Here is a 21,981-nt window from a genome sequence, read left to right on the forward strand (position 1 = left end):
GAATTACTTATCTAATTGACTGCAGAACTTGCATCACATAGTTTGTGAGCAATGCTAAAAAATGCATGGCCAACAGTGTTATAAGCAGGACCTACAAATAAGGTCAAGTTTAGGGGTCAATCCAACTAGCCATGCCTTCTTGCAGGATACACCATTTCATTACACATTGCTATGTTTTGAAGGGTTGCTTCTTAAGGCATTTTTCTAAAGGTTTTATGTACTTTTGCAAAACTTGGGGTACCCCTGAACCTGTAAATTTCACCTTGTTGTGTGTGAATTATGCCATTTTAGCTTCCCAAAGATCGTCCCCTCTCCATCAAACATTGATAATAGAGGGAATGATTAAATCCTCAGAAATTAAGGGCCAGAAGCTGAAATTATCACCAGAACTACCAACTGCTGTGGGATATAAATGCAATCAATCCAATCAATCAATCAATCAATCAATCAATAAGGCATTACCGGATCTCCTCAGATACTTTGGGAGAAAAGTCATCTGGTAGTTCAACTTTGCAAAATGGACAGCACATCTCTCCTGGTACCAGCCGTTGTTTTATGCAATGACGACAATAAACATGATCACAAGGAAGGTGGACTGGCTCCCTAGGATCTTCCAAACAAATTGGACATGGCCTCAAACCGTAACTGTGAATATAACACAAACATGTATGTGGGTTTAATGTATATTTAATTATAGCTCACTGCCCAGGTCAGCAACAAGGAAACAGGCTTAGGAGCTACATGAAATTCTTTGACTGTTCCATTGCTGTTCTTGAGTCATCATAAGTGCCTATATATTTTGCAGTTACTAGCGTCCTACCCAAGATGCCTGCACACCAAGTGCTCCTTTGACTATGAGTTGGCAGGTCTCAAGGCACACAAGAGAGATGGGTGCTGCTGCTGACATGTCTGAGGCAGTTACAGCAGGGTGGGAAGGAAGGAATTGAGGAATGGGAGGTCTGCAGGAATGCTACTAGGCAGATGTTAGTAGCCAAGGGGAAGAAAGAGCCAAAAGGGTGGGTTGGTCCATGCAGTCTATACAACATGTTCCAAAACATACAAACAATCATGGGGTTGTACTCTTAAATATAAAATGTATGGTGTTCCATCTGTCTAAAGCTCCTCCCAGCAGCAGAGCTTCAAGCTCTGACAGGGGGTGGGGTGGAGAGAAGGCGGGGGCATGGCTGGCACGCATCCCAGGGGGGTGGCGTGTGTCCCGGGGGCGTGATGCACCGCCTGTGGGGGAGTGGCACCCAGTGCAGGGGGGAGGAGCAGCCGCGATGGCACACCACCGGGATCGTGCCGCTGGGGGCAGTGCGCTCCGCCCGCACCCCTGATCCTCCGCCAGTGGCTCCTCCTGCAGTCCCTGCCCTTTTGGCATCCATGTGTGGGCACTGAAGCTGGGGGTGGGAGCAAAAGGCAAATGCCTCACAACATACCCAACACCTGTCTGTTGCTGTGGCTGAGCGATTAAGAAACTACTCCTGCTCTTTTACCTCTGTCATGACTGGTTTTTTTGCTAAGCATGCAAAAGGTGCGTGGGGCCATATTACCCCTTCTCCCATGTACTCTGCCCTGTTTGGTGAGCCACTCCCTCACAGCAGGTCTGTAAGCCTGAGGGAACTATGTGAGTACTGTGTTAAGAGGACTCTCATTTCTTCCCTTTGTGCACTATGTTCCAAGAATGACGTGAGCATGAAGGGACTTGAACCACTGCTTGCAGGGATGCCTGAGAATTTGCACTAGTGAGGTCATTTGGGCTTGGTAGTGGCATTTCTCTCCCCTTCCTAATCATAATGAGTGCAGGATTACATAGCTGCCACCAATTCCAGGATCCAAGGGGAACCAAAAAGGCACTCTCATAAAATGGAATAAGCTCATCCCAAAGGCATTACCTGCAAAACACTGAACTGGCATCCTCCTTGCACAGACATAGGATATTCATGACTTTACAGAATGTGTTATGGGTTTTAATGTCTGAATCCCCTTGAAAACACTAAAAAGAACAAAAGCAATAGTATCACATTCCAAAAGTGAAGTTTAAAAGTATAGGAACATACAGATAAAACTATCCTGTTCCACTTGGTTCTAAACACTTATCACCACAGTAACTACAATAACACTGTTCTGTTATGGTCTTATGCTTTTAATACTGGTTTCGATAGAACAATTCTCATGTTTTATGTTATTTGCCTTCTTGAATTTTCGATGATGTTGATGCTCTGTGTTAAAAAAATAAAATAAAAAGGATGTTGCTTACTTCCTTAGTACAATAAATAGATGCTTTGCACCAAGTGAGAATAGAATTCTTACTTCTCCAAGGCGTGAGGTGAACTTTTTTACCAGGTTCTTCACCTCTGGAATTTCTACTCCAAGGAGCACATGTTCCACAAAGAGGGACAGTGAGAAAATCCTATTCCATTGGTTCCTGTGTTGAGGAGGAAATCCAGAATTAGACAACCTGCCCAGCTCTTCAAAAGAATGTTTGCGCAAAAACAGCAACTTGAGAAAACGTGTGACCATTTTTGAGGAAGATGGAGCCTGGATAGAAATTAAATAGTCCCGAGATGGTATGTGTGATGTTGTTGGGGCCAGTAATGGTGTTGTCCGGGTGTATGTGGCAGCAAAGTTGGCATCTGGGTTTATTGCAGGCTCTGGTGCCAGTGTCCGTGTTAAGTCTGGTTATAGTATTATTGTGGGTTAGGAGTTGTTTAAGATTGGGTGACTCTCCCAAGGGAGGAAGACCTTTCATTGCCTACAGACAGCCACCCAATCTTAAACAACTCCTAATAAACCCAGATGCCAACTTTGCTGCCACATACACCCGGACAACACCATTACTGGCCCCAACAACATCACACATACCATCTCGGGACTATTTAATTGCTCATCATCTAACATTGTGTATGCCATCAAATGCCAACAGTGTCCTTCAGCTCTCTATATTGGACAAACAGGCCAAACCTTACGCCAAAGAATAAACGGACATAAATCCAACATCAGGAACCACAAGACAGAGAAACCAGTAGGAGAACACTTCAATCTCCCAGGACATTCTATACAAGATCTCAAAGTAGCTGTTCTATTACAAAGGAATTTCAGAAATAGACTGGAAAGAGAAGCTGCTGAATTGCAGCTTATCACCAAACTTAAAACCATGGAGAGACCTGATCTGAACAGAGACATTGGATTCTTATCTCATTATACATGACAAAGCCATTTTTCACCTTCTCACCCCTTGCTTTTTCCTGTAAGACCTATTGCAGTCGTTAAGAGTCGTCAACAGGCTCATCACAGCTATCTGCCAATCACCCATTCCCACCACCCTTCTGAGTAATACCCCTCCCCACCTTCTCACTATATAGAAAGGTCTGGTGACTTCTGTTTCAGTGTATCTGAAGAAGTGTGCATGCACACGAAAGCTCATACCTAGAACAACTTAGTTGGTCTTTAAGGTGCTACTGGAAGGAATTTTTTTATTTTCCTTAAATAAGATCTTGTATCAAGAGTTTATAAGGAAAGAAAGCAAAAGGCTTTGGCCAGTAATCTCCCAAATTGTTGGTTTAATACTGGGAATTAATGGTCTATACAGTGGTACCTTGGTTTTCGAACAGCTTAGTTCTTGAACTACTTGGAACCTGAATACTTCAAACCCAGAAATGAATTTTCCAGTTTTCAAACTTTTTTTTTAAGCCAAACATGATCCGTTCTGAGTATAACTTCCATTTTGAGTGCCACACTCAAGTGGCACTGCAAGTGAGTAGGCAGCTGCCACCATAACAACCACCCACTCCTCCAGCAGTCCCAGCGCTGAGTGAGGGAAGGCTGGGCCGGGTGGCAAGTGAGCAGGTAAGGGATGTCGCCGCCGCCACCACCACCCAGCCTGCTCTTGCTTGCAGCAAGTAGGAGCAGGAGCAGGGCTGCTCTGATAGGCAGCGCGAAGCCTATCTTCCCAGCTGAGAGATCCCATCCCGCTCTTGCTTGCACACAAGAGTGGGATCGGGCAGCTCAGCTGGGGAGCACCTGGCTGCCTTCAGGTGGTGCAGGGGCTCTCAGATGCAGCTTCCAGGCTGTCTCCACTTTCTCTGACCCCAGCAACTATTCAGCCCCGCTGCCTTCAGGTGGTGCAGGGGCTCTGATACTGAGGTGGGGGCTCCTTTAAACTTCTCCCTTGAGGGGAATAAAGCCATGAACCCCTCAATGGAAAGTGTGATGGAGCCTGCACCGATCCAGCTGAGCAGCCCCGATCCAGCTCCTGCTCTTGTGCAAGTAGCAACAGGTTGGGGGGCCCTGCACCACTCGAAGGCAGCCAGGCTGAATAGTTGCTGGGGTTGGGGAAGGTGGAGGCAGCACGGAAGCTGCATTTGAGAGCCCCTGCACCACCTGAAGGCAGCCAGGCGTTCCCCAGCAAACCAACCAGAAATGAATCAAAATCACAAGAAAACATAAAACAACACTGACCCTGACCCTAATTCTAATCCTTACCCTAACCCAGAAATGGTATTGTTAGATAGTAAAATTCACGTTAAATTGCTGTTTTAGGGGTTTTTTTAAAAAGTCTGGAACGGATTAATCCATTTTGCATTACTTTCCATGGGAAAGTGCGCCTTGGTTTTGGAACGCTTTGGTTTTGGAACAGACTTCCAGAACAGATCAAGTTTGAGAACCAAGGTACCACTGTACTTGGCTTAAAAGAAAACAAAGATCTCTTTCCAGTCGCCTGTAACATATCTAGCATCTCATATTTAGCCAAGAAAACCAGAGTAGAAAGATGACACAGAATGTTGAATTTCCTATAAGGAAATTCTAGCTTCAGCAATTGTAAATTAATGAAATGAAAACTAAGGTACAAGAAGTTAGAGGTGAAACAACGAAATAACTTTATTGTGTTCAAGATAAAACATATAAGATTTGGGTTATATCATCTTTGAAACTAGGTAACATGATAAAATGAAAGATACAATAAGATTTGAAACAAGTTTAACAAATTGCTGATGTTTTTGTATCACAGAGAACGCAGGGTTTGGAGGTTGTGGGGAAGTCCATTAGATTTGTTGGAAAAAAGAATACGGAAATATGTAACTTTTTTGCTTTATATCTGTCTTTTATTTTTCTTTTCTGTATTTCATAAACTTAATAAAAATATTATAAAAAAAACCAGAATGTTGAATAAAATATTTCTCTGCATGTCCTGTCCTCTAACATTCCCAAACATCTTCCTGGCTCAGAAATCCATGTTGACTTAATTTAAGGTCCTCTAGTAAAATCCAAATAAACTCCTTGTTTTGCGGGGAGTTTATTTATTATTATTTATTTATTAACTTTTTATGCCGCCCTTCATCTGAAGATCTCAGGGTGGTTCACAGCATAAAAATACAGGATAAAAACATGAAATACATAGTAAAAACAAGAACATTCACATGTTGCTCATTCCAAGCAAGAAGATTGTGTTTGCAAGTACAGTCATACCTCGGGTTAAATATGCTTTAGGTTGAACGCTTTCGGGTTGCACTCTGTGGCGACCCAGAAGTAACAGAATGCGTTACTTCCAGGTTTCGCCGCTTGTGTATGCACAGACGGTCAAAATGACGTCACGTGCATGTGCCAAATTGCAACCCGCGCAGGTGCGGGTTACGTTCACTTCAGGATGCAAACGGGGATCCAGAACGGATCCCATTCATATCCAGAGGTAGCACTGTATACACAACTACAGGGGATGGGATGGCTGAGTCTGTTTGCCTCAACACAGATGGCAGCCTGTCTTTGGTGATGGCACCTGAGTCCAACTCTCTAGTGCTTCTTCTACCTCCAGTTTGGTCCATGTGACCTACCTGAGTTCCTGGAGCAGCTGGTCACATCGGCTCCCATTGCTTTGAATGTAGTTTGCTGTACACACAAGTTCAATTGGCATTTGAAGCTTCTTCACCTGATGCAGCCACGTTTGAGGTCTGCAGTTCAACAGTTTTTCTTCCAACATCTCAGTGCAAGCAATTGCAGCAAGCACATCCAGAACCTAAGCAATCAGGCATGAACAGGGCTTTAATACAGACATGGACAATAAATAATAGTAACATTTATTTCATTTTTAAAAAATGGGTGTGAGAAATCAAGTTATGACTCTTCTCCTTTCATTAAGCAGAATAAATAATTCAACTGCCAATCTGGAAAATGTGAGAACCTGCTCTCAAGCCAAACTATGACTATCCACATTCCTAACTCAATAAGCAGATCATGACTCTTCTGTATTAGCCACAATGTTCATAGCTGACTTCCCTTCTGATTATATCAATAGAAAAGGTGAAAAACATTTCCACTTTGTTTTCTGTTATGGGGTGTGTGTTTTTTGGTTTTTGGCAAAATGGAACAGACACATTCCTTTAGTCTTTCTTTTTAAGATGTGCATTTTATTCCTCACTTGCTAAATTTACATAAAAACTTTTACACCTTGTTTAGTAAGGAATTTTCATTGGAATCCTACTTCATTTGTAAGCTTTCCTTATCATAGATCAATCTAATTCCTGCACTTGTAAGGAGACTGTGGTTTGTGCTGATTGTATATATTTACCCAAGAGACTAATTATCAGAGCATCAAAGAACAAATAAGACACATAAATGTTAAAGCCTTGTGTGACTTTTAGCAATCGCCTTTAAAAGATATTATCCTTTTCCCTAACATTTTAAAAACACACTTTTTCTAGTAGGACTAAAATATTACCACCCACCCAATATGATTCCTACCATTTGGCGATGTAAGAAGCTGTCTCCTTTCTCAACATGTTCAGTGAGAGCATTGGACACATCAGGGTACACGGTGAGAATCCTGGAAAGGTTTTGCAGACGACTCGAAAAATGACGGTAACAAAGATGGATAAAGGGGAGGGGCAGAACCCTCTCTTCTGCATTGGAAGAGGCTGCCTTCATTTCCTCCATACATGATAAGAGAGCTGTCTGCAGCAACTAGAAATTGAAAAACAATGTCACTGGAAGCAAATCTTGTGCGGTAATATCTACAGATTCTTATGTGGGTGAGACTTTTATCTTTAAAATTATAACACATTTAGGAAAACTGTTCCAATCACAAATGCTGTATTACTGGGGTAAAATGTATCTCACTCCACAGGTACCTGCAGGACTTTTTCTCACTTTTGTTTACAGCAGTTGGGCGTGTACACTTTGGAGCTAGTTTACCTGAAAACACATTTCAAAGTTTAATTTTTGGTGAACTCATCTGAACACAGAAGACAGACATTAAACCTGTTTAGATGCAAATGCCTTGCTTAGGCTGCTGTCATTCCAAGAACCACCTGACTGGGGAAACAACTTGTCAGAAACTTCTACCATAGGGAATTTTCCAGTAGATTGAAGGTAGAGTCAAAATAAAGTAGGAGGGGATATTTTGTGCAGTGATCTACTTGCCATGCTACTGTATAATGAAAGTGAAGGAGAAGAAACCCCTCTAGTGTTGTAATGATTTCAACCCAAAGAAACACCCCCAAGGGTTGGAAGTCGAAATCACGTTTTTAAGTCATCCTAAGGGATAAATCCAGGACAGGAGGTTATATGTGCAGGCGTATTTAAGTAGCTACACCTCAAGATCCCCGAGCTAATGCAGTGAGAGAATACTGAACATGAAACAGCTAGGACAGGGAAGTGGGATCAAAATCCTACTTGTTGAGATCTAATAACATGAGCTTTCAAGCAGTCTGGAATTTTCTTCATTCAGATAAAACGATGTGTGCAATCACCATCACATTCCATATCTGTGTGATATTCATCTACTTTCGTGATAATCAAATGCCAGCCATATGCTGCTGAAGTATGTGTTTCAGTCAAACACTACAGCACACAACTCCTGGGCATTACAACTGGCACACACACTGTTCTAAGCATCTTGATGTCTCATGTTGCGGGACTTACCTTTAGCTCCTTATGAGAAGAAACGCCCATTGTCAGGAGGATGAAGTCTCTGACGTAACAGTGAAAAAGGTGCTCCCTCTCTTCCTCAGGGAGATCAGCAATATATTGCCCCAGTGATTTCTTCTGAAAGACGCTTACAAATCTGTCTGTAGGACAACAGTAGAATGGGAATATTTAAGTTATATGAGAATTTTAATTACTATAGCATCTCACCAGTGCTACTTTATTAAAGCATGTTGCTGTATAATTTTCTTATCAATATCCCATAATACTGGAGACTGCTTTGTTGTTTACAGTGGCTGGTCAAGATTCCCTACTAAATCTCTCAGAATTTTTAAACATTCTATTTTAATATAAAACCTGGCATGCCAAGTTTGGACAAAGATTTGAGCAGGAGGCAGAACTGTGTCTCATTTTAGCAATGTTTTTAGTAGTCATCAGTAACCCAAATTATTTTTAGCAAGACCCCTCAAGCCATAACAAGCTGCTTCTGGCTATTTCCATATGGGAGGGGACAAATAACCCCTCAAGGAATGAAAGTGTTGAGGGGGTCCACAGAGCTGTAGAGGCTAGCCTCACATACTGCCATTCTCTCATACCATCCCCATACTCCCCTCACAAATGTTTGTCAGAGAGAGTTTTCCCAGGTTATAGATGGATGTGTAGAAAGCTCATCTACACATGAGAGACACAAGCCAATCCAGGATCCCTCCTACTGGTAATTCTCTGTGTGTTCCCTCTGGATTCTCACCTTCATTACCAGGGATGTATTGAGCTTGAACCCAAAGATCTTCCAAATAATCTTTTATCTTCCAGCTGAAGGGCATTTCGTTGCCAGCCCCTGTTGATTTCTTAAAGTAGTTCTGCACCAGAATAGACTCAGTTTGGGAACTGGGCAAGACACAGGTAAATTAAGTTAGCAAGCTAGAGATATCCCATTACTAAGCAGGAAGCTCAATGTTTTGTTTCAGCACTTAGAAAGAAGCAGGGAAAGAGTTATGTTTACCAATCCTTGAGTTTTGAGCGCTCAAAAAAGTATTTGATAACCACAACATTATTCCTTTAAGGAGAGGAAAACAGCAGCTAGATCTGGCTTGTAAGTCATGGCCACTGAGAAATGTGCTGCCAAAACATCATGGCATACAACTGACACGTGGGGTTTTGTTTTTGGCTAACTGAATAAACAGCTTTCAAGATAAGTCCCTCACACGGAATCAAAATCACATTCACCATTCACATTTTTGCAAGCCATCAATTCATTGGCAACCATTCAGGCTTTCTTTATGCCACTTACTTGTTCTGGCCCATAATGTAAGGGATGTCCAGCAGCTTGAGATCGTTGAAGATGAATAGCCACAGAGCTTTCACACACTTTTCTGTTGTTGGTCTAATCAATAGGTCCAGGTTGCAGTCACTGTCTAATACAGACACAATATAGGCCATAAATGGAGTCACCACACTCTGGACCCGCTTCCACAGGGTGTCTCTGCAAGTGTCAAGAGAGGTAAAGGAAACAAAAAGGCAATATACCCAATATTAAGAAAGGCATGCACTCCTTCAGGAACATTCTGATTGAACATTTCAAGGGAGAATGTTATGGAGAAAAGTGCTTGTGGAATGCTCTCCCTAGGGACGTTCATCTGGCATTTTCATTATATGTTTTCAGGCACCTAGCAAAAATGTTTCTCTTCAATCAGGTCTTTGGCTGATTAACATTCTACAGCCTTTCAAATGTGTTTGGTTGGGGGAGGTATTTTTGTTGTTGTTTATGTTTATTTGTGCTTTTATCTTGTATTTTTATCTTGTGAACTGCCTTGAGATCTGTTGATGAAGGGCAGCATATAAAATAAATTATATATATAATTCTGCATTTCAACTATTCCTAGAACCTGCCAAATTGTGTCTTTAAAGCAAAGTAAATACATATTTTACTTCCAGGATTAATGGTACCAGCAAAAATGGAATCAAATTTTTTGAAAGACAGCCAAATATTAACATAATTTCCAGTGAACGCTTTTGATTTCAGTATTGTACCCAGTTACACTCACTGCAATGTACTGAACAGCTGAGATCTAAAGAAGAACACAGCTTTTTAGGCTCCTGCAAACACACTCAGAGATCAGGGGACCCCCCTGAAGCAGCACTTGCAAGTAAGTAAAATCAGCACCCCCTAAACAACACCCCCATATCCTAAACATGTATGTACAAAGAGCTTCCTCGATAATGACTTATCTTTTTTAGAGCTGTAAAAAGTGTAGTGATTTAACTTCTGTGTATACCTGAACGTTCCTGCTTCTTGGAGGGCATTGAGGTTTGATGCCTCTCGGCGTACCCACTCTTTCATGGTGTAAACATTTTCTTCTTGCTTCCCCAAAAGGCTCAACAGGCGAGTCTTTGTTATCTTCAGGAAGGAGGCTGAGGGGAAAGACAGCATAAAATTTGCCAACTGGCACTACTTATGGTTAAATTTCAAGTTTAACCATAAGTTAAACAGCAACAGCTCTGCACAGTGCAAATTAATTCTAGCTTCCCCCTTCTTCTGTTATAAATGTTCCCTATGAAATTATAATTTATAGAGCTGCAGGAACGGCTGTATAGTTAAGCAGTTACATTTATCAATATTCTATTATAAAATATGAAAAATCTATTTAGGACATAAATATATTTATTTATTGCATTTATATCCCATCATTCTGTGAAGGCACACAAGGTAATTTACAGTTTTAAAATACTTTTTAAAAAACCCACAAATGAACAAATATTACAAAATATACAGACAATTCCCTATTTACATGGGGGTTATGTTCCAGGCCTCTGTGCATGTAACTGAAATCACATATATTGGGAACACCCTGGAGAGTAGGCCTGGGCGATATATCGATATATCTCCAGCCAGAGATTATTATACAGCTGGAAATTATTATACTCACAGAAGCCAAAGGTGGAGAAGGAGACTTCTTTAAACTACTCCGCAATGAGGGTCAGGTGGTTGCACGAAGCCCACCCCCATCTTGCGTGAACCTGAGAGGCACCAGAGCTTACTCAGTTGGGGGGCAGGAGGCTTCCCTCTCCCCCCCAGCTGAGTGGTTCAACGAAGCCCTACTGGAGAGTCCTCCTGGCTCACAAGGAGACCCTCCCCCGAGCCCGAAGAAGATATCCTCTTTGGGCTCTGGTGTCTCCTCACAAGCCTGAGGCGCAGAGGGGCTTTGCTGAGGCCTCCTGTCTAACAGCTGGTGTGTGGGCTAGAGCAGCAGCTAAAGTCGCTTCCCCACACTTCAGCTCTGCAAGTCCCTCCAGTGGGACAGGGAGATCCAAAATTACAAATTGTGATCCGGATCTGTGGAACAGATCAATCTGGCCCAAACTGGGACCCAACCCAAATCGGACTGAGGAGGGGGCCTGCACATTCCTATAAAATACCTTCCACTTCCAAGTGCTTCTAGTCCTTCCTACCTTTTACGTCATCTTCCTGAGACAGAAGGCTAAGGAGGATTTCAATTCTCTTAGTACTGCGGCTGCCATCCTCGTTTTGATCCCTTAGCATGCCCACAGCTCTTTGCACACAGCTCCGTAGAAGAATGGTGGTGTCCAAGACTTGGGTCACCCCATCTAACCCCAAAGAAACAAGGGATAGAATTAAACACATTGGATCTAAACTTACGGTCAGTTTTTGGGTTTCAGATGTTGCTGACCTCTCCACCCCCATCTCATCTTCCTTTCCTTCCATTCCCTCCATTATCACAGCTGCAACAACAAAGAAGGTGTCATACAGGGATGAAAGTTGCCTGCTGATAAACTTAGGGCAAGAATAGTCAATATAACACTGTCCAGTTATTGCTGGACTACAACTCCACCATCCCTGATCATTGGTAGGGTTGGTGGGGGCTGATGTAGTCCTTCGTTCAACAGTGAAAGCTCAAATTATTCTGTCAAAATTTGATGCTGCATACATATATAAAACAGAAGACATAAAGACGTGCCTAGATGTTTTCTCACTTGTGTACTGTCTCTCAACATGCATTTATTCACATTCTTACTTTCAGAAGGCTCTGCAGAAAAGAGCTGGCTGATAGTGACATTTCTCAGGGCAGTTACATCAGAGATAATATCCTTGGATTTCCTCAGGTCATCAATATGCACAGACTGCCACAACCCTAGCAACAGAAAACAAGAGCATTTCTTGGTTGTCGGACCTCTTTACATTGTCAAGCTGCAGTAACTGAAACTGATCCCACAAATCTCAATCTGATGTTTCTCTGTGCACCTCTACAGGACCTGCCCTATCTGTGGTACCTTTTATTCACAACGTGCTTTGTAAATCCATTACAGCACTCCTAAGAGTGGTTAGCTGTTCATCATCTGCTGGGTGGTTTAACAAGGCAATGGTGGCAAAGAAGTAAGGTTTGTTTGCAGTTGCCACCGCCACATGGCAAGTGTGATTATGCACTCTCAGCAGAGCTCAGTCACTTTTGGACTGAGACTTACACCACCTGACTAGCAGTCATCCAGCCTGTTCCAAAGCCCTGAGCTCCTTGGGAAATTAAGGCTAGATGTCCATCAAAACTCAGCACAAGTCCACTGTTAGCATATTATATGATGGTGATTAATAATAATAAATGCACTCCAGTAATTATTCTAAATCTCTGAACACAGATAGTTCTACCTCCTTGAAATCCTACGTAGGAACTTCCTTCTTCACCTCGTGACAGTTTAGTGATGAAGAACACAAACACAGAGGTTTCACCCTGATCTGTTTTGTTGATTTCATTAACAACTGAGTATCTGCAAGGGGAAGGAAATAGCTTCCATCAGTTTCACGCAGCAGGATTAAATACCCATCATAAAGCACCCACCAATCAATTGACATCTCCCATCATGATTTCAGTATTCATAAACCTTACATTTTCACTCCATCCAACATAAAGTATTAGGATGCCTACTAAGTATTACATACACCATAAGAACACAAGAAGAGCCTACTGGATCAGGACTATGGCTATCTAGTACAACATCCTTTTCTTGCTGTAGCCCAGCAAATGCCTATAGGTAACATGCCTCGGAATGGCTTCCAAGGAGTGTTTCTCATTTTTTTCCCAATTAGATTTGCCAGCTGCCCTTTGATCCTCAGTTTTCGAAAGTTTCGGAAGTCGAACAGACTTCCGGAACAGATTACGTTAAAAAATCGAGGTTCCACTGTATTGCTTTTCGATCAACAGGGCCAGAACTGTGCACAGTATTCCAAATATAGTTGCACCTTAGATTTGTATAATGACATTATAATATTGGCAGTTTTACTTTCAGTTCCTTTCCTAATGATCCCTAGCATGGAATTGGCCTTTTTCATAGCTGCCACACATTGGGTTGACAACTACATATGGCCCATGGTTAGTCACGTCTGCCCAATCTTCACTCCCCTATATTTCTTAGAGCTTATGCTAGACCTTGGGGGGGGGGGGACCCAACCCTTTATTTACACTATATGTCATCTATGACTATTAGCCCTGTGCTCAATATTGCTCTAATTAAAACACTGAAAAATGCATCATGCATGCCACTTAACATGCAACATACCTGGCTGAAGCAACGAGCTGGGCACTGAGAGATCCATTTTCAAAGTGTGTCTGAATAATCAGGATTTTACTTCCAGGTGTAGCATCTAGAAAATTGCTGGAAGAAAAACTCAAAGATTGCACAAAACTGGTTGGATGTTGTTTAAAAACTTTTTATTTAGCAAGAAAGCAGAAAAAATAATTCAAGTAAAATCCAGTGCCATTAAATACACATAAAAGAAGTCATCTTGTAATCATAGTCCAATGTAATGAAGACAGGTTAACAATAAAACTGAATAAACATCTGCGTGACAAAATCATTCATATTGTTTGTTCCTAATTGACTGGGCATACTTGCCTCAATTGCTAGTGTTTATGGAAGAGAATATTCTTAGTGTGGCCCTTTGTGTAAGCCAATGGAAAGGCTACTGGCTGCAGATGTCCCCTGGCACTGCAGGCAATTTAAGGTTGTAGCCTACCAAGTTCTACTCTGAAGTTAATGAAACCACTGAAGTTAATGAATATAAATTAGTCATGTCTGTTAACTTGAATGTGTCTATTTTGAGTAGGATTAGGATTGGATGCAACTCATCATGTAGAATTCAACTAAGTTTTTCTCAGGGTATACCAACTGAAATTAATAAACAGGACTAAGTTAAGTCCATTAGATTCAGGTATACTCTGAATAAAAGTCAGCTGAACACCATGCTATGTCTATAAGGGCATTGGACACTTACCGAATCTCTTTCAAAAATGAGTATTCTGTGTCAAACTGTTGCAAGAACAGAACTTTGAGGCTGCCCAACTCGCCTTGTATTTCTGCCTTCAAAGTCTCTGTATCTGCTGCTGTCAGGAGCCTGGAGAAAGTAGAAATCTAACAGGAAAGAAGAAACTGAGTTTCAGGGGTTGGGGAAGAATATGGTTCAGAACACATTTAAAGGTGGACTTACATGATTTGCAATTTCCAAGACAGTATATGAACTGAAACACTTGTGTGAAAGTCACATTTGTCTGAATTTTGCAATGCAGTTCTCAAGCAAAGAAATGTGTACACAAATGCATATTTCAGGGTTAAGTGTGCATTTAAGTACATATATTAGTGAAAATAATACACAAAAATCAATTATATTATGGAAAATGCTTGCAAAACTCTGTATATTTTTGTCAAAACTCCATGCAAAAATGTCTTCATTAGGAGAAATTACATTAAAATGCTGATGAATTTTCATAAATTCATTCAAGAATGGAAAAATGAGCAACTAAGTAACTAAAGAGGACGGAATGTGGTTTGCTGTGCAAATATTTAGTTCCTGATCTAGGTACTTTATTATTGTTGTTGTTGTTGTTGTTACTACTACTACTGCTAATAATAATAATAATATAGCACTGTGTGTACTTTGCAAAGTACAAAAAGGTAAGTGCCTGTCATGAGAGCCATGCAATTAATGAAAGGAAATAAAAAGGATAGATGGGGAAAACGTGTTCCATTCAAACACACACATTTAGACTTAGCAGGTTCTGCATTTAGTATAAAGGAAAACATGGCATTGATGAAGAGATTTGATGTGGGAAATATTTCCATATGCCAAAATTCTCATGCATTTCTCAAAATGCAGCCTCATGGCATCCTCAAGGAGTACAGATTCTTAATGTGCTTTAAAAAAAAATACAAAGAAATATTATTGAACAACTCACCTCAGTAAAGGTTGTGTGACCCCTAGACTTTGTCCCAAGGCAAGCACGAAGGAACTCTGCAAGCGAAGTGTGATGTTGCTGCTGAAAGTATACCCTGGCCAAGTCATCTGCCAGAAAGGAACCCAGCCGTGAATCACCAAGGCGGACTACAGAATCAGGCGTTGCACAGTTTAACAGGACCAACTTGGCTTCTTCTTGTACTTTTCGCATCAGTTCCTGAGGGGAAGCATCCATTTTCAGCTTCTCCGTCACCTGCAAGACAACTGAGGCACAGGTGTCAGGATGGTAGCCAACAAAGACATCAGAAGGGGTATATTTCTGCTGGCCCAAAAAGTATTTTTCTGTTTCAACTGTTGTGAAGCTGTCCACCCATTTCTTCAATTCTTCCACAGTGTCTCTTTGCCTCTTGCCCAACACAGTATTGATGTCTAGGTAGTGCTTTTCAAGCCTGTTGATCAACGGGATGGGGAAATGTTTGTAGACCACCTCTTTCTCCTCAATGACAATCAAACGGAACTTAGGGTGCACTCTGCATTTCACTCGATGGGTCCCCAAGCCCAAGTCAACATACTTTTGACCAGCAAGTTGAACGTAATACTGGTTGAGGGCATCGTAGAGGCTTTCATACAGATTCTGCAGGTTGAGAAGAATGACCATCTGCCCTGTCTCCATACAGATCTTCACTCGGTTGATGTTTCTGCAGATCTGGGTGTATTCCTGGTCTTTGGGAAAACTGGAACCAAAAATAATTTCTGGCTGCTGTGTACCTTTGAAAAAAGCCTGCTGCAGGATCTGGAGGGCTGCATAATTTTCCGTCAACACCAGCAGGTAACGGCATTCACCATCCTCATAGTCACTGTAAATATTCTGCTGAACTAGATCAATTGTACCAATGTCCTCACGGATGACATCTCCTTTTTCTGAGAACCTAGACATAAAAATGTTCAAGGCCTCAACACCTTCTTTGCCACTGAAATTACGGAGAACTATCTCTGCTAGTTCACGGGGAGCTGGCTCTCTTTTCAGTTTTTTGGTTAAAGCAAACACCATTTTTATGAGACTGTAATAATCACGCAACCCAAAGAACTCCTTGCCTTGGGTCTTGCAAATTTCCTCATAAGCACTTGCAAAGATGGGAAAGAAACAGTCAACTTTGTGCAGGACGGCACGTTCTGAAGAGCAGATACCCTTTGCGCTTTCTATGAGTTCCTTCTTGTTTGGTTCTCCACGGGATACAAAGATGCCTCGATTCATCTTAGCTGGATCCAGCGCCCAGTTAGAGATCCCAATGAAGCCAACTTTTTTATGAGGGAGTGGATTATCATCAACACAGCCATCTTCCAAGAGCGGGTGAAGGGTCTTCAGAGGCATTTTGGGGGAGTCTTCAGCCAAGCCAATTTCATCTAACACCACCACAGAGACATACCCCTTTAGGTTCTTTCCTTCTTGGAAGCGAGCACAATGCTTGAAAGTGTTGATGATTCCCTCAGGGGTAGAGTGTGGGCTGCACTGAAAGGACACCAAATGGATTTGCTTCAGTTCTTTATAAAGCTCAGTATATGCAGCTTGGCCTTGCATGGCATCAGCCACAATCGTTTTGGCAAGAGATTTGGAACTGCCAGGCTTGCCGATGAGAAACAAGGGGATTTTAAGTTCAATGCAGATAACCATCATAAAAACATTTTCCTTCAGTGCTAAGTTCTTGGCAATCGTTTCCCTCAGAGGTAGGTCACTCAAGAAGAGATCCTGAACTAAGCCAATTTCTTCAAGGATTCCCTTTTCATCATCATATGGCTCTGGAAGGATGGTGCTGATGACTTTACGATACTCCTTTTTCCTTTCCAGGGAAGCATGGTAGCAAACACCCACTGAAAGAACCAAGGACCAAAGGACTGGGTCTCGCTGGACAAAACCTTTAGCTGCCTTCCTCTCTGCAACTTGCTTCTCCAGATGTTTCATTAGTAGTTCACTGTGGCTGTGGAACCACTTGAAGACTTCCACGCAGCGTTCCACATCTCTGAGGCTGATAAAGCTGCATTCATCATTCCTTTGCCTCATATATGTCTGAGACTCAAAAAGCACATCTGTTATTAACTGGAGCTCAACGTCAGACATTGGTATTGACCTAGTAAGTCTTTGCACAATCTGCTGCATATAGAGTTTTTCAGTAATGTTGTTCAACTGTCCAAAATCCCACACTAGAGGGATCATGCTAGGAGGGAGCGCATGGACACGGTATACCAGCTGCCTAAGAGGAATGGAGCCAAGCTTTTCCTTGGTCTCCTCTGCTTTGACACGGTAGCCTAAGCCAGCCGATTCCAAGCGCTGAATCATTTCCTCTGTATGCTTGCGATAAGGATTGCATGCAGCTATGATTTGCAAACCTGAGTTGTGGACCAAAGGCTGTCCTTCAACGGTGTGATCACACAAGACTTCCTTGATGCTGCTGACAGCTTCAGTGGTGTTGGCTTCATCAAAAAACAGGATGGTGTCAAACTGGTATTGTTGTTTATTGTTAATAGCAATGTTTTCTGCTTCCCTGACTTTGGCATAGATCACATCTGCTGTGGTGCCTCCATGGACTTTGACAAGCTTCATGTTATCGGCATTGGCACCGCTCCTACGTAGTTCACACAGGAATTTTATTAGCCTGGTTTTTCCACAGCCAGTTTCTCCCATGAGGACAATAGGTATACCACACCTGAATCGCATTTCAATGGCAAGGATCTTTAGCATATTGTCTGTTGTGAGCTCATACGTATCATCAGGATCAATTGGCCACTGTATTCCTAAAACCATGCAAAGTTTCTCAATTTTGTCATGTCTGGGCAGTGCATCAAAATTAATGTTGAATGGAACTTTCTGAAGGCACAATCCCTGGTATAGCTGAGCTGTCATTACATTTCTCTTGATGACGCTCCCATTCAAAGGATTGATGGCATCAATACCACCATTAGCACTGGGTTTGAGATGAAAGCCAATGAATGTCATAGATACAGAATCTGCATTGAAAAATATATATGGGTGGGGTTCTGACTCCCACTTCTTCCGAATATGAAATGGAGCAAGATCTTCTTCTGTGACTCCTTCCATGTCAAAAGACTGATTCCCAGGGCTTTCATCAGAAATGTTTAGAGATGGTGTAGCAAAATCCTTTGCCATTAAAATCATAAATGTGACCACGAAATTTTTGAAGCCGTGTAAAGCGTCGTTGACAAAAGCAGCATTACAGAACACTGATGTTTCACAATTTCTCAGTTGAAGGTTCAAAAACCAAGCAAAGTTTCTCAGTTCTGACCAGGAAGGATCTATCACTCCACAATGAATCAGGAGCATCTGCAGGCACTCTGCTGGTGTCCCTTCAACAGAGCCTTTTTCATACTGGAATGTGTCAAGGCAATCTCCTCTGCTAGATCTTCTCAAGTACTGGTAGGGTCTCTGAAAGGCTTCGCTACAGAACACTTCCTGATCTATACCTGGGTCTGAGCAATCATAGGACAGATTCCTCTGCATGTCCATTTCTAGGACTTCCTTGGGAGATCTGCAGGTTACTTTGGGGAACACATCCATGAAGTTGTACTTCAATCCTGGAAAAGTCTAAAAGAAGAGGGGAAAGCAGTGAATAGGAAGGTATCATAAAATGAAAGACTCTTGAATGTTATGACTGGACATTTATTTTTCCCTTATAAAATATTGTTACTCCTCACCATATTTCTATCCTCAAAACTCTTTACTTCCTGCTAGCTATCTGTTCTAACATTTGCATGGGAAGGACTAATTAAAATTGCATGTATATTGGCTAAATCGGCCCCACAAGTCTGACAGGTAGAAATGGAGATCAAGTTCCAGCCCTTCACCCAATTCTGGAGCTCTCTGCAAAAAGGAGAAGCTGGTTTAAAGCTGTGAAGGTGAACAAACCAACATAATTAAATTCAATTTCATTTCAATTTTAAGTTATATTTAGTTAAATGGTTCAGGATCATGGTTGATAATGGAGTATGACAGGGTGGGTTCTTAAATCCCAATGTATAACAGGTTTTAGGGCTAAATGTAGAGTGAGCTGTGCATTTGTCCCCAGAGCCTACGATAAAGCATAGTGTTGGGAGAAGATTGAGCATGCTGGAACCTTAGGCTGAACATTGCTCTCAACTTGTATATATAGATACAGTTGTGCCCCGCAAGACGAACGCCTCGCAAGACGGAAAACCCGCTAGACGAAAGGGTTTTCCGTTTTGGAGGCGCTTCGCAAGACGAATTTCCCTATGGGCTTGCTTCGCAAGACGACAGCCCATAGGGAAATCTCCGGGACAGCGGGGAAGCGCAGCTCGTCTTCCCCACTGTCCTCGGACCTCCTCCGAAGCCTGGCGGCGGGGCGGGGACACCTCCTCCCGCCGCCGGGCTTCGGAAGGATGCCCCGATGCCGGGCGGCGAGGCGGGAACGCCTCCCCCCGCCGCCCGGCATCGGAACGATGTCCCGAAGCCGAGCGGCGGGGCGGAAAAGTCTCCCCCCGCCGCCCGGCATCGGAACGATGTCCCGAAGCCGGGCGGCGGGGCGGGAAAGTCTCCCCCCGCCGCCCGGCATCGGAACGATGTCCCGAAGCCGGGCGGCGGGGCGGGAAAGTCTCCCCCCGCCGCCCGGCATCGGAACGATGTCCCGAAGCCGGGCGGCGGGGCGGGAAAGTCTCCCCCCGCCGCCCGGCATCGGAACGATGTCCCGAAGCCGGGCGGCGGGGCGGGAAAGTCTCCCCCCGCCGCCCGGCATCGGAACGATGCCCCGATGCCGGGCGGCGAGGCGGGAACGCCTCCCCCGCCGCCCGGCATCGGAACGATGTCCCGAAGCCGAGCGGCGGGGCGGGAAAGTCTCCCCCCGCCGCCCGGCATCGGAACGATGTCCCGAAGCCGAGCGGCGGGGCGGGAAAGTCTCCCCCCGCCGCCCGGCATCGGAACGATGTCCCGAAGCCGAGCGGCGGGGCGGGAAAGTCTCCCCCCGCCGCCCGGCATCGGAACGATATCCCGAAGCCGAGCGGCGGGGCGGGAACGCCTCCCCCCGCCGCCCGGCTTCGGGGCGGGAAAGCCTCCCCCCGCAGCCCGGCTTCGGGGCATCGTCCCGATGCCGGGCGGCGGGGCGAGAAAGCCTCCCCCCGCCGCCTGGCATCGGAACGATGTCCCGAAGCTGGGCGGCGGGGCGGGAAAGTCTCCCCCCGCCGCCCGGCATCGGAACGATGCCCCGATGCCGGGCAGCGGGGCGAGAAAGCCTCCCACCGCCGCCTGGCATCGGAACGATGTCCCGAAGCCGGGCGGCGGGCCGCGAAGCCTGGGCGCGCTGGCAACTCTCCGCAAGGAGCGCCCAGGCTTCGTCCCCCCTGCTTGCCTTCCCAGGGGCTTTTAAATCGCCCGGACAGCGGAGAAGTCCTCCGCTGTCCCGGGCGATTTTAAAATGCCGCCAGAAGAGGTCGGGGGAAGGCGGTTTCCATAGGAACGCATTAATTGATTTTCAATGCATTCCTATGGAAAACCGTGCATCGCAAGACGAAAAACTCGCAAGACGAAGAGACTTGCGGAACGAATTAATTTCGTCTTGCGAGGCACCACTGTATATAGATGCTGCTCTCTGATGTTGCAGATAGCTACAGCTTAATATTGTTTGTTTCAAATGCCCTTGCCGTGCTTTTTAGAGCTTTTTAGAGCTAGTAGTTTTATTCCTTTTTAGAGCTTTTTAGAGATAGTAGTTTTAGAGCTAGTAGTTTTATTGCCTGTTAAGCTTTAGCTAACACTGACTTCGACTCCAGCCTGAGTGATTTATTACCTCCTTATCTTATTGGCATTTGGCTGTTGGAGGTTTGCCTACCACAACGAAACAACTTTCCAAGTGCAACTATAATAGAGGAGAGAGGAAGAGAGAGGAAGGGAGGAAGAGAGAGTACTGAGCTTTACTTACACTTCGGAATTCCACGCAGCTGGCGGGGCACAGCGGGGGCAGTAAATTAATGTTAACATCACTGGAGGGCTTTCAACGCCGTCGGGAAGTATCACTACACAGTCTCTTCGGCAAGTAAGATGGCGGTTCAAGCCAGATAGGATTTCATCGCCTTCCTCCCCTCAATGTTTCATCTGCCACGGTCGTTGTAAGTAATGCCGCTGTAAAAATTTATTTCATCTATACCCCTCTATCTCTGACCGCTAGATCGTGAACTGTTGGAAAGTCTGGCACGCAGTGGACCACAGCCACTTCTAATTAATTAACTAGACGTGGAGCTTCTGGGGGAGAGCGTTATTTAACGAGAGGAGTGCTAATTCCAGCTTGTCTAACTGGGACTAAGCGGTGCTATTTTCATATCCACATTTCCCACATAGCTCCATATACTCTACGGAGATGGTGCTCACCAGACAGAAATGTAAAGTTTTGGGGATCTCCCCAACGCAGAGGGTTGAATCACCACCAGTAACCTCGCAGACGAAAATTTGGCATTATTTTAAGCCTAAAACAAAAATGCCCATATGCTCCGAGTCCCCACTTCTCCACGATTGGTCTATTGACCGAACATGGTATGGGAAGGAACCTGATATTGGTGAGGAGAGAGAGGGACAATGGAGATGGCTCAGATAGTCTCCCAATCTAGTGCCACCGACACTCTCGTAGAACATGAGCAAGAACGAATTTTGAAACGTCTGGAAGTCACACTAGATGGATCAGTCAATGCAGCCAGCCCCAGCAAAAAGGCTAGGATGGAACCCTCAAGTGCGTCGAGAACAGAGGAAAATCCAAGTCAGCTAAAAGGAGTCTGCTGGGACACAGATAGCAATATCTGTATCCTGATTG

At 43.9% G+C, this 21,981-nt stretch overlaps 1 protein-coding gene across 1 annotated transcript in view; it reads right to left on the minus strand.

Annotated features, from left to right (window-relative positions):
- LOC309335092 (E3 ubiquitin-protein ligase RNF213-like) overlaps nucleotides 1-21,981 on the minus strand; it is a 90,004-nt gene that overhangs the window by 25,336 nt on the left and 42,687 nt on the right. Inside the window, exons 24-38 of the mRNA XM_081850036.1 lie at nucleotides 15,162-18,758; nucleotides 14,204-14,340; nucleotides 13,489-13,584; nucleotides 12,581-12,699; nucleotides 11,955-12,071; nucleotides 11,371-11,526; nucleotides 10,197-10,332; nucleotides 9,212-9,403; nucleotides 8,669-8,808; nucleotides 7,918-8,063; nucleotides 6,739-6,957; nucleotides 5,832-6,013; nucleotides 2,314-2,428; nucleotides 1,896-1,996; nucleotides 463-645 (exon numbers count right to left, since the gene is read on the minus strand). Of these exons, the coding sequence (XP_081706162.1) occupies nucleotides 463-645; nucleotides 1,896-1,996; nucleotides 2,314-2,428; nucleotides 5,832-6,013; nucleotides 6,739-6,957; nucleotides 7,918-8,063; nucleotides 8,669-8,808; nucleotides 9,212-9,403; nucleotides 10,197-10,332; nucleotides 11,371-11,526; nucleotides 11,955-12,071; nucleotides 12,581-12,699; nucleotides 13,489-13,584; nucleotides 14,204-14,340; nucleotides 15,162-18,758 (5,636 nt within the window). The remainder of the gene's footprint in view (nucleotides 1-462; nucleotides 646-1,895; nucleotides 1,997-2,313; nucleotides 2,429-5,831; nucleotides 6,014-6,738; nucleotides 6,958-7,917; nucleotides 8,064-8,668; nucleotides 8,809-9,211; nucleotides 9,404-10,196; nucleotides 10,333-11,370; nucleotides 11,527-11,954; nucleotides 12,072-12,580; nucleotides 12,700-13,488; nucleotides 13,585-14,203; nucleotides 14,341-15,161; nucleotides 18,759-21,981) is intronic.

The sequence above is a fragment of the Podarcis erhardii genome (assembly GCF_964252035.2).
Source record: "Podarcis erhardii genome assembly, chromosome: 2".
Classification (NCBI taxonomy): domain Eukaryota; kingdom Metazoa; phylum Chordata; class Lepidosauria; order Squamata; family Lacertidae; genus Podarcis; species Podarcis erhardii.